General features: G+C 41.0%; 1 protein-coding gene across 1 annotated transcript in view; it reads right to left on the bottom strand.

Annotated features, from left to right (window-relative positions):
* The window catches only part of LOC130116876 (rho GTPase-activating protein 26-like), a 169,351-nt gene that overhangs the window by 3,013 nt on the left and 146,181 nt on the right, over positions 1 to 20,157 (bottom strand). The window contains exons 21-23 of the mRNA XM_056284964.1: positions 8,251 to 8,286; positions 8,021 to 8,131; positions 4,113 to 4,204 (exon numbers count right to left, since the gene is read on the bottom strand). Of these exons, the coding sequence (XP_056140939.1) occupies positions 4,113 to 4,204; positions 8,021 to 8,131; positions 8,251 to 8,286 (239 nt within the window). The remainder of the gene's footprint in view (positions 1 to 4,112; positions 4,205 to 8,020; positions 8,132 to 8,250; positions 8,287 to 20,157) is intronic.

The raw sequence follows: 20,157 nt of genomic DNA on the forward strand, positions 1-20,157 counted from the left end.
ATCGCCGGTTCGAGTCCCCATGTTACCTCGAGCTTGGTCGGGTGCCTCTACAGACACCTATATAGATGGATGGAGCCCCCAGCAGAATAGCAAACCTGCACAACTGGAGGTTTATGAGGACAAGATAATGTACGGTATATTGTACCAATGATGGAAGAATAGGTAGTACCAAGGTATGCTGAAAGACACTAGACACATGAGTTTGTTTCTGAATTTCAACAACCTCAGATTACTAAACGAGGTTGATTTTAATCCATTTTGCTTTCTATATATAATGTTGTTTAACGACTGTCAAAATATCTTAATTACCCATCAACTGATATTGACTTGGCATTGCATAAAGACAGGTAGTCTGTGGGGAGCAACTAAAAGAACAGATACATGTGATGACATTTTCAGGAGCTCAGGTTATATTTTGAAAATATAAGATTAACACGGAGCCTCGGAGGAGCCTGACCATCTGGAAATGAATTCCTTTGCAGAGAAGGATGAGTAGCGGGAAAGGAAGGAGACGTGAGGGAGAGAATAGGAAGGGAGGGGATGAGGAAAGAGGAGGAAAGAAACAGAAACAGTGGCATACTTTTCTGTTGGTTTATATGATTTAAGAGCGTAAACATCGGGCTTAATGCAACAACATTTTCTCAAATGGTACTCCTAATAAATGCCTGAGGGGAATCAGCCTCCGGCAAAGAAAATGTTTTCAACGTCCCAAACTTAGGTTTTATATATTTGCAGTGAATGCTGAATGTCACTTGTTTGTAAAGTGACTGCATGTGCCATTGAACTTTTATAATTATAGTTATATGATTATAAATACCATATATGAATAGATGATTTTGAATATCTTGTGCAAAAATAAATAAATACAGAAATACATAAAATTATTTGGGGCAGGGAGGGGGGAGGACTGAACAATTGGATCAGGTAACAAAAGTCTTAAGTCATCAATAAGACATTAGAAAGAAAAAGTTATTTTAGAGTGCGTCTGTCAAAACTGACAAAGCTTTCTAAAATCTTCTCATGAAGGTATAATACTATCAGGTTAGTTAAGTCTTAGCCGTACTAGAGCCCAGTGCATGGGACACTGCATTAGCTGTGCTTTACCCATCTCATTCATTGCACCTGCACTAGTGCAAAAGGATTTTCTAAAAGCTGCAAAAAAGAAAGAAGAGTTATTTTTGAGAATGATGTCTTCTTGGCTTCAATCAGTCTGTCAAACTTAATTTATATTGCCCATTTCACACATGACAATACATTGTATTGCACTTTACATTAAGCGAAAGCACACAGATAAAAACTAGGTAATGATAAATTAACTTTGGTCCGCCATGTCCTGTGGGCCCAGGGACCACGGCCCTGCCCGGTGCTGCACTTGAGAGGAAACACCAAGGCGGTCTGGGTGCGCCTTGCATAGTGTCGATTGTGCAGTGTTTTTGTCTGCATCTGCATTTGTGTTGTTGTGTGGAGTCCGGGGGAGGTGTGTCAAAGGACCACGGCCCTGCCTGGAGCTGCGCCCGAAGAGGAAACACCGAGGGCAGTCTGACAGGATGCGGAGTGGGGCAGGCTAAGCTAACTGCTAGCCCATGCAAACCGGCAGTTCCGACAGTCATCCTGGCTGGTGTTCATTCTCTGGACAGTGGAATTTTTGGAGTGGAGTGGACTGTGTTGTTAACTGTTTGTGTTTTGTAGCTTTGTTCTCTCTGTTTTTATATGTTTTGGGTGGTGTTGTTTTGGGAAGTTTTTGATATGTGCCCACTACTGTGGGCTGGGAGAAAGGAAATTTCACTTCAAGTCAGCCTTCACTTCAAGTACATGGATGAAATGACAATAAATTGTTCCTGATTCCTGAAGAAATGTGTCTGGAGCGAGACATCTGGGGTTAGGACCACTAACCCCAGATGACTGGCTCATCTGGGGTTAGTGGTCCTGTCGCCTCTGAGACACAAACCCAGGTGTTTTTCAGTGGGAGTCAAAACCTTGATTCTAGGACTCTTAACCCAAGTTTGTTTAGTTGGGACTCGAACACCTTAACATCAGCTATGGGAGGCCTTAAAGTTACTCAATCATTTCATCTGAACTGCCAATATAATTTCTAACCCTTACAAGGTAACCTGCATCAATAGAGAGGCACATTTGTGTGAATTAACCCTGAAACCTGCCAATGTTGCTGGTTTCCACTTCTACCCTTCCACAAACGTACCTGAGACTAGTCACACAGCATACGTATTAGGCTATGGTCACACATGCATGAATTTAACATTGGTGATTATTCGCCTCCCATTCACTCCCATTCTAAGAAGCAAAGGGGCGAATAAAACATTCACATATGGTGAATGAAATTCACGAAATTTGCGTCTTCGCTTTGCATGGAGTTCAACTTTGGTGAACTTTGGCCAGCGAATCCGCAGCCTCAACCAATAGCAAAGAAATGTGTGTGGTTGACCCCACTTGGCTGTAATTGGCTGTCGTTTTCTAAGTGAGCCAGGATGGGGGAGATTTTGATTGCTGTGTCTAACCAGCCGGTATAAGACCCTTTTAGAGCCTACGTAATGATTATGTCCGGGCGTCAGCTGGAGTCAAAACAAAGCCAGAAGTGGTAACGTTAAATACGAATCACGTCCTCAGGCAAGCGTACATCATCTAGCTAACGTTGGCAAACATGTCTTCATGCTGTGTTTTTGGGTGCCAGAATTGAAGAAGTAATAAACTAAACTTAAAGTTTTATCGCATACCAGCTGCCATTCCCAGTCAAAAAGATCGGAGACAACTGTGGTTAAACACGATAAGACAAAAGGATTGGACTGAGGAGATCATCAAAAATGCTCGTGTTTGTAGCGCACACTTCATATCAGGTAAGTAAGTTAACATTAAACTATACTTTTGTCTTGTTGTAGGTATGGATATTTGCCTCCAGCTAAGCTCCGCCCACAAAAAAAACGTCACTATGTTCACTAACAGAAAAGGGGTCTAACGACATAGCCCATGAAAACTACAAACTGCCCCACAAGAGATCTGCTGCCTGGCTGGCAGTAAGTCTGGAGACAGGCATTGAACGTAAATAAATGGAAAATGTATTAATAACATCAATTCATATTTTGCGGTACACAAATGTAACTTGTACACCAAGTACAAGTTACAAATACGGAGGAAGAACATCCTCTGTATTTGTCCATAAAACTATGATAACATATACAAGTTACAAACACGGAGAAAGAACATCCTCTGTATTTGTCCATAAAACTATGATAACATATACAAGTGAGACAATTAAGAGAAAACATTTATTTATCTTTCCCTGGACTTCAGTGTACATTTTCCTACTGCAAAACCAACAACCGCTCATGTCTGACCGACAACCACAACCACTTAAACAGACTACAAACCAGCAAACTAATTGCCATGTGCGTCACCTCCTGCACGGCCCACATTCAGCATGACAAGATAGGAATTTCATCTTGGCAGGCGATGGTCATTCGGCTGCATTTGCACATGTGTGACCTAGCCTTACATTTGAGTGTCATCGTCTGGGTACAAAAGAGCACATGTATGGTACTCATAGATGGTCGATTGGTGATGTCCACTGCCTCTGGAGTCATGTGTGTAACGCTGGCGGTCACCTACTCTGAAATATGTATGTGAGAATATAGTGACATGGATGTAATGTAAAATAATTTTTGCCTAAAGTAAATCAACAAGCGGTTTGCGTGGTCAAAAATGTGCCCTCCAATCTGATCATCCCTTCACCAAAAGGAGAGTAGTGAATGGAAAAGTGGGCCGAATTAATTTTTTGGGGGGGAATTTTCCCCTTTTTTTTCTCCACAATTATACATGGCCAATTACCCCACTCCTCAATTTATTTCAAAATTGACCACCAAGGTAATAACGCTTCAGTGATGAACTTTTGGCCAAAATCCAAAATCTGTCTTGATCGATTTGAACATTACTTTGACCTCCAGCTAAGACCATAATATATTCCACACGGAGGCCCATGAAACCCTGAGTGTGCTCAAGGCTGATTTGTCGTCCTGTCAGTAATTTGTGGCTTCACAGACATATGGCTGACATTCTTTCCATTTTTCCTTCGCTGTTGGTGCCTCTGGGGCCTGACTCACCATTTTCAAAGACGGTCCCAGCGATGAAGGACAACTCTGAGTCATGCTCTGCCTTGCAGGCATACAACGCTCGAGCCTTCCTCCCGACAAAGCTGGAGAGAGAGAGGGAAGAGAGAGAGAGAGAGAGAGAGAGAGAGAGAGAGAGAGAGAGAGAGAGAATAGAGTGTGCAAGTGAGACAGAATGAGAAAGCAAACGAAGGAGAGAGAAGATGGAGGAGAGTGAGAGTAAGAGTGTGCAAGGTGAAGATTGATAGAGAAAGAGAATGCATGATAAAGATAAGAGGAAGAGAGAGAAAGAAGATGGAGCGAGAAAGAGAGAAGTTTTGTTAAATAACTCAAAAAAAGGAAAAAAGGCAAGCCTTGATAAACTCCATCTTGTAGACAGCTCCAGTAACTCACAGACCACAGTGGGATCGTTACTTTATAAAAAAGTGTTTTACGAGCACCAAATGACCATAAACAAACATGGGTTCCAGCAAAAGTAAACCTCGGGGGTATGGTTTTTTTGTCAGCTCCATATTTTTGTGTTTTTGTTCTGCTTTGTTTGAAACAAACCAGAATCTGGACCAGGGTTCATATCCAGCCAAGGTCAACCAAAAGCCTGACAGCCTCCCTTGCCCCAATTCAGGTCCGTACCCTTATCCAACGCTGCACATCACAGAGTCTATGGTGGCTTCAGAAAATATTTACCCCCCTAAACTATTTCTCCTTTTTGCTGTATTTTTTAATCTACTCCTTAAGTAATTCTTTGTAATGTCAAAATGATCTCTTTTGATATTATATCAAAAATTAAAAAACCTGAAAATTACTTAATTTGTAAGAGCACCCCCTTTTAATCAAAAACAAACTGGGTCAGATATTCCCTTCCCTTGAAAGAGCACATTAAATATGTTTAAAGTCTACCTGTGTTGATTTCAAATCCATTTTGTTTCATTTACACCATTGCACAATAACTACAACTGACTTGAGGTCTCTCAGCTGAAACAGCAGATCAGATCGGCCCAGCTGTCATGGAGAGCAAACAGTGGCCTGTGAACTTATGAGATGAAGTTGCCAGAAGGTAAAAACCTGGATAGTGTTATAAAAAGATTTGCAAATTGTTAAGTCCATGCAAATAAAATGGGAAAAAAATGGCATAGCCTAGAAATTATCGAGATCAGGCTGTGCCACCAAAATGAACAACCACACAAAAAGGGTAATTGTCAGGGAAATGACCAAGAGACCAGCTGAAACACTCACAGAGTCGGCTGACATGCGACAAACTGTCCAGAGAACAACAATCTTCACAGAGTCGGCATCTTTGAGAGATTGGCAAAAAGAAAACCACTTTGTAGAAAGGACATTAAGTCAGGTCTGGAGTTCGCTAAAAGCCATGTGAGATCTCCCCAAAGAGGATTTTTTGAACTGATGAGATTTAAGTTGAGCTCTTTGGCCTAAAAGCAAAGTGCTGTGTTTGGTGCAAAATGAGCAGCCCAACACACAGTCAACACCATGCCTACTGTCATGCATGGTGGTGGAAGCATCATGCTATGGGGTTTGTTCTTTAGCCGGACAGTCTGGAAAGCTTATCGCCATCCATCAAACCAAGGTCTAAAGAACCCAAAACACATAGCAATAACTGCTAAAGAAAGGCTTAAAAAAAAGGAAGGTTGATATTCTGTAATGGCCTCACTGAAGCTCAGGCCTGAACTCAATTGAACATTTGCGAGATTTTCCACAGGGGAACGAGCAAAACATCCATAACCAAACTGCATGGCTCATTTAGACATACCTGAGCAAACTCACCACTGCAGATGCGGCCAAAGGCCCACCTATAAAGTTTTAACTTTATTTTGGGGGTATGGGATGAGGGTACTTTTGTCAATAAGAGAAGTAAGTGCTTTATTTTTGAAAAACAAATTCTAGTAAATGAAAATATTGTTGCCTCGTAAATGGGTTTAATTTATTTTGTTGGATTCATTGTGTTTCATAAAATATGAAAAAGTTCACAGGGGTCTGAATACTCTGAAGACTCTTAATATAACTGCTATGACATCCTGCTGCCCCATGTGAAATGAAAAAGAACTGAAACAATCCCTGTGTAATGTGATGGAACCATCCTACCAGTGAAATATATCCCTGTTCATGATGCTGATAAAGGCTTAGTGTAGTTACTAATCTACATATAAGTAAATGGACTGCATTTATATGGAGCTTTTCCACTCTATAGAGCACTTAAAGCGCTTTACAATTAATGCCTCACATTCACACGACACATTCATACATACTGATGGTGGAGGCTGCCAATGCAAGGCGCCAACCCGCTCATCGGGAGCAGTTAGGGTTTGAGTGTCTTGCTCAAGGACACTCCGACACAAGGTGAGGAGTAGCGGAGTTTGAATCAGCAACCTTCCAATTGCTGAACGACCACTCTACCTCCTGAACCACTGTTGCTCTGGGAACTGCTATAGCTGTCAGAAATTAATTAACTTTGCCTTTATTGAAGCTTTTTCAAATGTTATATGATTTTGTGAAAAGCTTGAGGCAGCATTAGATAGGCACTCTTGAAATAATTACTCAATGGTAGTGGTGTCTGCAATGAAAAATTAATCCCATCAGCCATTTTAGGTGTAAAATGAGGTACTTTTACATCCCTTTTCCCAGTTCTGATACTTAAAAAATAAAAGTAGGACAAAGATTATCTTCACAGTAATGCTCGCTATCAACGATGCCTTGCATCACCTGTATGCAGTTACCATCCATGAACAACTCTGAGCTGCTGAGTACAAACTCGGCCTTAAAGTGCTCCGCTGTTATTGATGAATAATTTAGATTAGCTACACCCATTAAAACATATTTTTTCAAATTATATTCACCCAAATTAATAAACAAAAAAACAAAACATTGGTGTTTGCGGTGCCTGGCTAGCCTGGCACATGTACATTTCTGAAATCAAGTGCGAGTCTGGCTTTAGAGGAAGTGTTAGACTCAAAGTAAACTCAAGATAAATGATTTTAAGGTTAAATAAAAAAAATTTTTTTAAATCAAATCAGTAAAAAAAATTTTAAAGACACTTTATTTTGTCATTGTATTGTTACAATGAATTGTATTCTTACAATGAATGTATTCTTTACATTTAACCCATCCTATTGTATAGGAGCAGTGGGCAGCTGCAGCACCTGGGGACCAACTCCAGTTCTTCTTTCCATTGCCTTGCTCAGGGGCACAGACAGGAGTATTAACCCTAACATGCGTGTCTTTTTGATGGTGGGAGGAAACCCACGCAGATACAGGGAGAACAAGCACACTCCACACAGAAAGGACCTTGGATGGCCTGGGGTTTGAACCCAGGACCTTCTTGCTGTGAGACAACAGTGCTAACCACTGGGCCACCGTGCCACCCATTTATTCAGAATATTCGACATGTTTAGGGGTAAATTCTGAATGTAGTCTGTTCACTGTGCTGACCCAAGTAGGATTTGTTCTATGAATTACATTTGATCTACAAACCTACTCAGTGACGAGCACTTGTGTGTTGATTGTTAGTGGACTTCTTTAACTGACAATGAGCAAACCCCGACTAGGTCCTTCCTCTCTTTGTTCCTATTGCTACGTCCAATAAACTTTCAATGTGAGCTCTGCTATCAAAACTGTAATGTCATATCGACACGATAAACATACTCAGAGCAGTGTGAATATCTTTAACAGTTTCCCCAACAACAGCCCCTTCTTTAACATTTCTCTTTCACTATGGACATTGGTCTCTTTTGTGTTCTCCTCGCTCTTAGTGGGGTGCTGGAGCAGTGCAAGTTGTAAGAGGACGTAGAGATGATTGCTAAGTGATGATTGGTGGATTGCTGTGTCAGTTATTAATTTGAAAAAGGTCAGTTTTAATCAAAGTCATGACTGGATAGACAGAAAGGACCAACCTGACAGGTGAGGAGTCACTGGAGGCAGAGGAGGTCGGCTGGGGGCTGGAGGGGGCCGAGAACATCGGCCACGAGGGAGAGCGCGGTGAGACGGGGCTAGGGGACGGCACACTAACACACATACACACACACACACATACACACACACACAAATATAGGTAATTTGACAGCTTTGGCATCGAGCTGTAGGTATCAACACTTTGTAAATGAAACTTTTTTTTTCTCCTTACCTAGTTGGAACACTGGCACGACTCTTTGGGTTGAGCCTGGAAAACAAAAACAACAAATTTTGTAAAATGAGGTGATCCATTTTCATACAGTGAGAGGGGAAAAAAATCATTATTTTCCCCTATTACTAAATAATGAGCAATTTTTTAATCTTTTTTTTTTATATTTATTTTACGTGACATTAATTAGGCAAAGCCTGAGAAGATGTTTTTTCCTTGTTTTCCATTAATTGGTAATAAGGTCTACTGGCACCAGTTGGAACTGATGACAAGTCCATACAGTGGACCTCCCAACGTGGTTGGCAGCACTACCTACTGTTTATGTAAAACCCACATCATTAAACTACTGGGAGTCCTTATTAGCTCCCACAGGGTTATGTGAATAGCATAAAGTGCTCCACTCTTCCAAAATACCAACCTTTAATGATGATTAAAAGTGATTACAGACGACATGGGAGATTCTGTTACCCATGTCAAATCAAACACAGAAGGTTTTATTTGAATTTAAGGTGTATCCACACAGGCCACCTGGGTAAAGCTAATCTTCTATTGTTCAGATGCTCACTTTTTCAAATTTTCTATAATATTTTGCAATCCGTACTTCTTCTTGTATCCTTTATTCTTGTATCCCTTATTCACTCTTACCCAAATGATTTTCCTAAATCCTCTTGGTTTCCCTGAAACTGCTAACAGAGAAACAATGTGTGGCCAACTGGCGTCTCCATCACTCCCCCTTTCTGGGTAAGGTCAAAGTTCAGTTCATACCTAGTGTAGTTTCTGAACAAATGCAACATTGAAAATCAAGTTGTAGCTCTCTTTACTAAACTCAGTGGACTTGCAGGGGTTGGAGTCTTAATTCAGGACCAATGATGACCAACATCTGATTTTGCTGTGCAGATCACAACACACAAAGACGTCTAACACATTGACACAAATTACAAGATCACACAGGGGCCACATTTAATCATCCTGAGGCTTTTCCATCCATCCACCCATTATCCAAACTGCTTTCCCTGCTCTCAGGGTCGCGGGGATGCTGGAGCCTATCCCAGCAGTCATTGGGCGGCAGGCGGGGAGACACCCTGGACAAGCTGCAGAGGCTTTTTTTGTTTCAAAATGCAGGTTTACAGGTTTTTATGGTAACAATGATAAGTGACTTGAGTGATACTTGACTTGATAATGGATGAAGCACATCCTTAGACAATGTACCCAAACTATATAATTCTTTAGCTTGTCATTTAAATAAACACTACATTTAAACTTTTCATTTACAGGGGTTTATCAGCTGGATGAAGCTTATGTATAATAACCCATTAACTGCTGTGCTGACAAATGGCAAAAAGTCCTCATACTTCCGCCTGGGTAAAGGATAAAGACGGGGCTGCCCCATGTTTCCTTTATTATTCACAATAGCCATCGAACCTCTGGTGGAAGCTATTTGAAGCTCCTCTATCTCAGGTGTTTCGGTTGGGAACATGAACCATAAAATGTAATTGTATGTGGACAATATCCTTATATTTCTTACTAACCCAGATGTATCCATGCCTGCAGTCTTGAATCTGATATGTAATTTTAGCAAGTTTCAGGCTTCAAAATTAATTACACAAAATCAGAGGCACTCCCCCCGGGTAGTCTTAGAGATTAACCTCCTCCCTTATCCTGTCCATTTAAGTTGTCATCTAAGGGCTTCACCTACTTGGGGATATATATAACCCCTTCACTACAACAGCTGTATGGCACAAACTTTGGACCCGTTAAAACGTATACACGAAGACCTGGGGAGGTGGTCGTCCTTACCGCTTTCGATGTTGGGATGGATATCATTACTTAAAATGAACATTCTTCTGAGGTTTCTCTACTTCTTTCAGATGATTCCAATTCTATTTAAAACTAAAGTGATTAAAGAGATAAATAGGCAATTTAGCTAGCACCTTTATTTGGAAAAAGAAGAGGCTTTGTATAAGGATAGCTAGACTGATGAGGGTGCAGGAGATGGGGGGCTTTTCTGTCCCTAACATCTGGCTTTACCAACTGGCCTTGCAGTTACATTATATTGCTGAATGGGTAAAGAATGATTCAGAATCTAGATGGCTAGATCTAGAATCATCACAGATCAATACATCATTGGTGGGTCTTCTGCTCACTCTTGAATGGAAAAAAAATTAAATGTATCACTGGGAATAATATCATTAGAAACTCAACATTACAAGCTTGGGTAGCAATAAGAAAATTAGAAGGACAAGAAAGAATGCTATCCTCCCTCTCTCCAGTATGGGGTAATATTGACTTTTCTCCGAGAGTTGCAGATGCTGGATTTGAGCTATGGCAACATAAAGGGATCATCCCTATAGGTCACTTATATGAGAAAGACATAATGTTTTCATTTGCACAATTACGCCAGAAATATAACTTACCACAAAGTGATTTTTTTTAGTGATCTACAGACACGTAGTTTCTTGCACAACAAAAAGACCACTGGCTTTAATTGCCAGCCCTCCCCGATGAAAAGAGACTTTTGGACCACAACAAAAGAGGTATTTTAGGGTGCAGATACAGGGTACTTAATCAATACGATAGAAGTAATCTGATATCCAAACTCCATGAATGGAATAATGACCCGAACTTTAATATTGATGAAGTCACTTGGAAAAAGATATGGGGATTAGCAAAGGACATTTCTGTTTGTAATAGAACAAAATAATCTCAGTTTAGATTATTACACCATTTACAGATAACTCCCCAGCTTAGACATAAAATGGATCATAACAAGTCAGAGCTATGAATAAAGTGTAATACTTTATTCATAGCTTTATTCATGAATAAAGTGTAATACTTTATTCATAGTTATATCCACTGTGTCTGGACATGTATATATATTGATGAATATTGGAAGAATACCATGAATAAACTTAACATAATCTTTGGTGTTCAATTTGGAAAAGATCCTCTGTGTCTACTTTTTGGTCTGCGTAGCAAACTGGTTAAAAGCTCCTACTCCAAAAGGTTTTTATGTGTTCTTTCTTTCTGTGCAAGAAAGAATATGTTGTTGAAATGGATGGATCACAAGCCTATTACAATAGTAGGTTGGCATAAGGTTATATTTGAGCTAATACCTATGAAATACTTGACTTACAGAGCTAAGTGTAAGGTAAAATGCATTTTATAAGATATGGTCCCCTTTTCTAAACTACATACGTAGGTCCAAGGCTGGCAGTTATTGTACTAAAGGGTTTACATTTTTTCACAATTGTTTAAACACATTAATTGGAACATAAGACACAATGTGCACAACCTGAAACTCATGTACCAACTGCCTAATCCAGTTCTGCTGAACACCAAGCACATTTTCTGCTTTAGACTCAGATTCCCATTCTATACTACACATTTTTCACAACACTACACACGATTCTCTATATCTTGCACACTCTTCCCGAATTCCCTCTCTTGGTGTTCACACAGAACACACTGCCAATCACATTTCTAAACTCCAAAGGCTGTTGTGCAATTTGCAATCAGCAATTTGCCATAGAAGGGTCACAGATGATCTCCTGGTTTGTTTGGAGAACAATGGATGGTGGCAACATTGAAGAGAGAGGTGAGCAGCAAGGCAGAGGAGTGAGAGTAAGACGAGGAGGAAGAGGACAAGGAGGAGGAGGTGGAGGAGGAAGGAGAAGAATCATAATCTCTGATGAGATTAGGGCCACTGTCATTGATCATGTGGTCAACCATGGTTTGGCCATGAGGGAGGCTGGCCAGAGGGTCCAACCCAACCTGAGTCGCTTCTCGGTTGCCTCAATACATAAAGTATAGTGTGTTGTTTTCTATTTGAGTATACGTAAAAACATTATATGGTAATATTTTACATCCAACAGGTGAAAGTGTAACACTGAACATGCAAAGGCATGATTCTACTGATAAAGCATTCATATAGTGTTTTCCATTCATACTATAGTGTTTTCCATTCTGCACATCAGTGTTCAATGGGTGCTTAGAAATGTCTACTCATATGATGTATGTGTTTGTCATTTGAAAAGAAAATACCATGTAGTGAAGAGTTAACACTGTTTTGAGGGCAAAGTGTGCTTTTGTAAGAGAAGTGTAGGATTCTGCATTTTGTGTGTGAGATTTGTGTTTAGGGTTTTGAGAAAGTGAGGTAGTCTATCAGGAAATGTGTTTAAGCAATTGTGAAAAACTGTAACAGACTGCAAGAGAGACAATACGATGGGTTGATGTGTACATAAATGTTTCGCTTTGGATTTTGTACTCTGACGCACAAGATTTCCTCTTCTTTTTTACCTTCTTTTATTGTTGCTGTTGCTCTAAATTCAAACGAGCGGCCCAGCCAGAGCCCAGACTTGAACCCCATTGAACATCTCTGGAAAGACCTGAAAATAGCTGTGCAGCGACGCTCCCCATCTAACCTTACAGAGCTCGAGAGGATCTGCAGAGAAGAATGGGAGAAATACCCCAAATATAGGTGTGCCAAGCTTGTAGCTTCATACCCAAGAAGACTTGAGGCTGTAATCGTTGCCAAGGGTGCCTCAACCAAGTACTGAGTAAAGGGTGTGAATACTTATGTACATGCAATATTTCAGTTTTTTATTTTTAATAAATTTGCAAAAATTTCTAAAAAACCTTTTCGCTTTGTCATTATGGGGTATTGTATGTAGATTGACGAGAACAAAAAGGAATTTAATCCATTTTGGAATAAGGCTGTAACATAAAATGTGGGGAAAGTGAAGGGGTGTGAATACTTTGCGGATGCACTGTATATATATATGTATGTGTATATATATATGAATGTGTGTGTGTGTGTGTATATATATATATATATATATATATATATATATATATATATATATATATATATATATATATATATATATAAAATCCAGTGAGTCAAGTAAATTCTTTATGAGACAGTACAAGCGTGTTTCATGCCATTAGCAATCATCAGCTGTCAATCTCACAAACACACACACACACACACACACACACACACACACCTTCTTAAAATAATGGCCTAAGTCATATTTTCAAGTTTTTCAAAAAACAGAATAAACTGAAACTGATACAAATAACGCTGTTTGTATGTCAATATTCATATATTGTCATAACCTTTTGTGTGAAATGATTAAGAAATATCATATATTCTATATTTGTTTCAGTTTATTCTATTTTTTGAAAAACTTGAAACTGATCATTCATGTCTGCAAATTTTGCCCTCGTAAAGACGTAATTTATGTTTTGGTAAGTCATAAAAATCGCTGTATGTAAAATGTATAATTACCAGTATCTCCTTCACAAGTCACATCATCTTGCCACCAGCAAAACAACGAGCCCTTATTTATTTATGTATACTGTCACACGGCTGCACGAAAATCTTGCAAAAGTTTGACTTTCATTGGGATGAAGTCAAACTGTGTTGTATGTTCCTTATACCAGGAAACATCATAGCAGATCAGGTAAAAAAGAGATGATCTACGCAAGTTCTCCAGCAGAGAAAAACTGAGAGGAAATTATTTTTTTCTAAACTATTCTTTATAAATTTGACCAATGATTTGTTTCCCTGTCATATAGGCAATTTTTCTGTGGACATAGCAAAAAAAAAACAAAACGCTGTTTTAGAAGAAGAAGGGTGGCAGCCTGCTGTGGGGAGAATCCATCCAAAATTGATCACTGATGCCAACCAGCCGCTACATTATTGCTGTCCTGAGACTTAATAAACTAATGCGCCCCTTTTAAACACATGGAGTTGCAGGGTACACCCCAACATAGCACTGCTCCTGCTGCAGGAAGACTCAGCGAGAATTTTAACATTTGGGATATATTCAAACAAAATAACTATAATTAAATGAAACAGAAATAATGTTTCTAAATATACCTGTCCAGACCTTGTAGACAAGAGATAAATACAAATAATCCCAAACAAAAACAGACAAGGAATACTTGTGTAGCTGAGATAGCATTACCGTTAACTTGAAAATAAAGAACAAACAAACACTGGCTTATCATGTAAAGGATAACAAATCCCTTATAAAATTAGCGAAATGGTGACAAATGGTGTGCTCCCACCCACTTTATCTAATTTACCTTATTGATCCCTGAGCTCATAATAAGCACTGTTACAGATGGACATCTTGGATTATGTACAGTACACAGTACCCATACACGGAAACAGCAAATCCAGAGCGTTAAACCAGGACGTATTCCCTTCATACTGACTAGTTATTAGTTGGTTAAACTGATTTAATTATTCATTGTTAAAACATGCTCTCCAAAGAAAGACAGAAAGAGAGAGAGAGATCACCCAGGCCTTTGCCATTGTCATTAATGTGGTCCTCAACCACATTATCATCACCATAATCAAAATGTTCAGCATAATTATGAACCTCATGACTTAGCTTGTCATGATGCCCAGAGCCAATCTCACTCATGTGACTAAGCAGCCTGAGATTTTCCAGGCTAGGATTTCTAGCACTCCATAAATTACATTTACAGAGAAGCAGAGAAAGAGGGGAGAGGAGTCTCAGGAAGTGAGGGAGGGGTGACAGAGATGCGGAAGAAACAGCTCAGGCAGGCTTCAGGACTCTTTATAGGTGAGTCCCCTTCAGGGATTAATTATGACCAGCAACAAGAAGTTTGCTGTGTAAAACCAAGGCCACTGGCTCACCCACAGAGTGAAGCAGTTGTTTACGCTCAAATTGTCACCAGATTGATCAGATCATATCTTTAATGGTTGTATTTCAAAAGGGAGGTTGGATTCCTGATGACCTGATGGCTGCCAGTGACACTAAAAAAGGAGTCCATGATGACAGATAGAGGTCAGGAGAGAGAGAGAGAGCCGAAGGAAGGAGGAGTATGTGCATGGAGGAGAGAGAGGAGAGCTGAGATAAATGGTCAGATGTGGAGAAGTGTACCGCAGCACAAATAAAGAAAATGAAAGAGGGAATGAAAGAAGTAATCAGTGAGAGAAAGCTAGAGCTCCTCAGTAACTACAGTGGCAGAGCGACACACACAGGACCTGTCAATACAATGTATATCAGTAAGAGTGTGTGTGTGTGTGTGTGTGTGTGTGTGTGTGCGCGCGCACGCGTGCGATATAATGAAAAGGATGGAGGAAAGAAATATTTGACAGTTTTCCAGGAAAACTGTGTCGAGTCACAAGAGAGCTTTTATTTGTTTATTCTTCTTGCCCAGAGGGAATTTTGGGTGTTGAAAGTCAGTTTTACAACTTTCTCTTCTTTCTTGTATAGGAGTGAAAGAAGAGAGCAATAAACCCCATAGATGCCTTCTGGGGGTTTATAAATAGACAGCAAAAACATTCTGCCATCTAACCTTTCACACTGGTTTCCTGCAGGTCCAAACCTAAGATCATCAGTCAGCAGTCCCATCTACCATGAATTTACTGGAGGCCCATATATCAAAATCAAAGTCAGCTTTTTAATATTTCTTTGATTACAAGCCACAGGTTCTAACTCAGCTGACCCTACCTGTCCTTCTCTGTCTTTGTAGCATTGCTAGAAAAGGCAGACAAAATGTCGAGCATATGTGAAGGAATGTAGCAGAGACTATTTCATGCAGGTGTGAAGGGACCTCAAAGCATTTCCCTTTCCAACCCAAACTACGACCACAGGAAACCAAAACCCCGACCTGGAGTCAAGTTGCAAATGGCGAAAATAACATCCACCATAAAGTGGGATGTCGTGGTTGTGTGAACCGGTTGTTAACCTTCGACCTTCGCACCTCTCTCTTCGATGATATGTGCACAGGGCAGGTTTTTCTTGGAAAATGTTGTCATCATAAACAAGGAATTCAAACGTCTTGGCTATTTGTGAGCCATAGCTCTGAGAAGAGAGGCAAAAACATGATCCTGGCAGGGATCTGTCACCATATCCAAAGCTGGCCAGACCTGACAGACACCACGGTGATCTAGGAGGCATAACATGTTTTACAGTAAACATGGTTTAGAAAGCTGGTCACTGTCATTATGAGATGGTAGCTCAGTCTGAACTGCAGAAGGTATATTTGAACTACTGATCAGGTTCCTCTCTCACTCAACAAAAAAAAAAATCCATGCTACTGCATGCACCTTTCAAACGAAGATCTTTATGAGAATAGATGTTTTGGACATTGGGTTTTATCAGAGCAGACATTTTTAACTTAGACCATTAAAACTGACATTTTAATGTTTGAGCCTTGCCAGACATTAGCCAGAACAGACATTTATCTAGCCTGACATTTATTTAACAAATGTCTCAAGTCCTAGACATACCCTGGACTTTTGTCTAAACTAATCTCCCCTGATCAGTGTCTTGGTCTGAGATCCCATCTTCAACTGGAATGAAAAAAAAAAGCACTTTAGGTGATTGGATACCAATCTGACTACTCTCATGACCATCGTGGCTGTGAGGCTTCAAGTGTAAGTGAGAGTTTGTCCACGCTCAATATGTGATCGCTTTACTCTAAAGGCACAGACATAGACTCAAACTTACAGAAGACCCCTCGTACATGAAGTAGGACGGGTCTCCATACTGTGCAGGGAAGCAGTGAGGGATTGCAGCTTTCATCTCACTCCGGATAAACCCCATCCACGACGCAGTCTGGATACACAACACATGAAATCGCTAGAGTAAGAGGTCAGTAAAAGGCCGGAGTGTTGTCACATTAGTGCTACTTGACTAATGACTCGGAGAGGAGTCTGATTAACACTGGTGAAAATGGAAACCATGGATGGTGTCTTTCTATTTGAGAGACTGAACATGCATGTTTTGCTGCTCCACAGCAGTTATGTTTGACTTTGTGACCGTTTTGAATACAAGTCTGCTAGAATCTCCAGTTCACAGCACAGATGTATTATCTGCGTTTGTGGTTGTGCGTGCCCACGCGCGCGTGTGTGCGTTTGTTTATGCATGCCATTAAAATGCTGTGAACCTTGAAGGGAGCCTGTTTCCTCTAAACTGAGTCTTTTTTTCCCTCTGAGGTCTGATGTAAGTTTTTTTTTACCTGTTGACCAGACTGCAGGGTAAACTGAACGGAGGCTAAATAAAGAGTAAGGAGCTGAGGATCCACCCCCCTTCGTTCCCTCTTCCCTAATGCCTCCCTAGTCATTGAGAGATCATAAAATAAACATGATCCTAAAACACAGGAGACATCTGGGGCCAGTTGCACCAGCTGTGTGTAGGTCCAAATTAAGCCTCGCTATATGCCAAGTATTCACTACACACATATTTACAGCACCACAAATAAAAGGATGTTGCACTATACTTATTAGTTATTACTTGTAGGATGCTTGTTAGTAAATAATTCACACCTACCAGCTAGCAGTTGTAACCAGCAAGCTAGTTCACAGCAACACTATTAACACCTTATATTCAAGTTTGTCTTCAGTGAGAAGCTAAAAACGGTCTTAACCATTAAAAACGATCTGATAAATAAAAGCAAAACAAATCATCTTGCGCAAACATTTCTTTGTGATAAAAACTAGGACTTGAACCTAGCCCCCCCCCCTTTTTCACCCCAATTGTACTTGGCCAATTACTCCACTCTTCCGAGCCATCCCAGTTGCTGCGCCACCCTCTCTGCTGATCCGGGGAGGGCTGCAGACTACCACATGTCTCCTCCGATATATGTGGAGTCTCCAGCCACTTCTTTACCCCTGACAGTGAGGGGACGCAGCGCATGGGAGGATCACGTTATTCCCCCCAGTACCCTCTCCCCCCTGAACAGCCGCCCTGACCTACCAGAGGAGGCACTAGTGCAGTATCCAGGACACATACCAACATCCGGCTTCCCACCTGCAGACACGGCCAATTGTGTCTGTAGGGATGTCTGACCAAGCTGTAGGTAACATGAGGATTCAAACCAGTGACCCCCATGTTGGTAGGCAACAGAACAGACTGCCACACCACCCAGACGCACAGTCCCCCCACCTTTTTTTTCCCTCCCCAATTGTACCTGTCCAATCACCCCATTCTTTCGGGCCATACTGGTCATTGCTCCACCTCCTTTTGCTGATCCGGGGAGGGCTGCAGACTTCCACGTGCCTCCTCTGATACAAGTGGAATCGACAGCCGCTTCTTTTCACCTGACAGTGAGAAGTTTCACCAGGGGGACATAGTGCATGGGAGGATCACGCTATTCCCCCCAGTTCCCCCTCCCCCCCAAGCAGGTGTCCCGACCAACCAGAGGAGGCGCTACTGCAGTGACCAGGACATATACCCACATCCAGTTTTCCACCTGTCTCAATTGTGTCTCCAGGGACACCCGACCAAGCTGGACGTAACAAGGGGATTCGAACCAGCGATCTCTGTGTTGGTAGGCAACGGAAGAGACCGCTAGACTACCCGGATGCCCCTTGAACATAGTTTTTTTGCCACTTACTTGCGTTGTTGTCTCCTGATTAGCTCATTGCTTGTGTTGTATTAACTCTCAGATGTACGTCGCTTTGGATACAAGCGTCTGCTAAATGAAATTGTAACATTGTAACACTGCAATATCATTGGTCTTATGGGACGAAAAAATAAAATTTGATGTCTCAATAAAGGATGTTTTCACTTGCTAGGATTTCAATTTTTTTAAATGTAGACATTTTTTTTCTAAAAAGACAAAAACATCTGTATTTATATATCAGCAATGTTTGTGGCTCTAACACTAAGTTATATAAAAAAAGTATACTGGGGCGCTTGGGTGGCATAGCAGACTACTACCAAATTTCAATATCATATATATATATATATATATATATATATATATATATATATATATATATATATATATATACACACTCACTGGCCACTTTATTAGGTACACCTTGCTAGTACTGCGTTGGACCCCCTTTTGCCTTCAGAACTGCCTTAATCCTTCGTGGCATAGATTCAACAAGGTACTGGAAACATTCCTCAGAGAGTTTGGTCCATATTGACATAATAGCATCACGCAGTTGCTGCAGATTTGTCGGCTGCACATCCATAATGCGTATCTCCCGGTCCACCACATCCCAAAGGTGCTCTATTGGATTGAGATCTGGTGACTGTGGAGGCCATTTGAGTACAGTGAACTCATTGTCATGTTCAAGAAACCAGTCTGAGATGATTCGAGCTTTATGACATGGCGCGTTATCCTGCTGGAAGCAGCCATCAGAAGATGGGAACACTGTGGTCATAAAGGGATGGACATGGTCAGCAACAATACTCAGGTAGGCTGTGGTGTTGACACGATGCTCAATTGGTACTAAGGGGCCCAAAGTGTGCCAAGAAAATATCCCCCACACCATTACACCACCACCACCAGCCTGAACCGTTGATACAAGGCAGGATGGATCCATGCTTTCATGTTGTTGACGCCCAATTCTGACCCTACCATCCGAATGTCGCAGCAGAAATCGAGACTCAACAGACCAGGCAACGTTTTTCCAATCTTCTATTGTCCAATTTTGGTGAGCCTGTGTGAATTGTAGCCTCAGTTTCCTGTTCTTAGCTGACAGGAGTGGTTCCCGGTGTGGTCTTCTGCTGCTGTAGCCCATCTGTCTCAAGGTTCGACGTGTTGTATATTCAGAGATGCTCTTCTGCATACCTCGGTTGTAATGAGTGGTTATTTGAGTTACTGTTGCCTTTCTATCAGCTCGAACCAGTCTGGCCATTATCCTCTGACCTCTGGCATCAACAAGGCATTTTCGCCCACAGAACTGCCGCTCACTGGATATTTTCTCTTTTTTGGACCATTCTCTGTAAACCCTAGAGATGGTTGTGCGTGAAAATCCCAGTAGATCAGCAGTTTCTGAAATACTCAGACCAGCCCGTCTGGCACCAACAACCATGCCACATTCAAAGTCACTTAAATCACCTTTGTTCCCCATTCTGATGCTCGGTTTGAACTGCAGCAGATCGTCTTGACCATGTCTACATGCCT

The sequence above is a fragment of the Lampris incognitus genome, chromosome 8 (genome assembly GCF_029633865.1).
Source record: "Lampris incognitus isolate fLamInc1 chromosome 8, fLamInc1.hap2, whole genome shotgun sequence".
NCBI classification, from domain to species: Eukaryota; Metazoa; Chordata; class Actinopteri; order Lampriformes; family Lampridae; genus Lampris; species Lampris incognitus.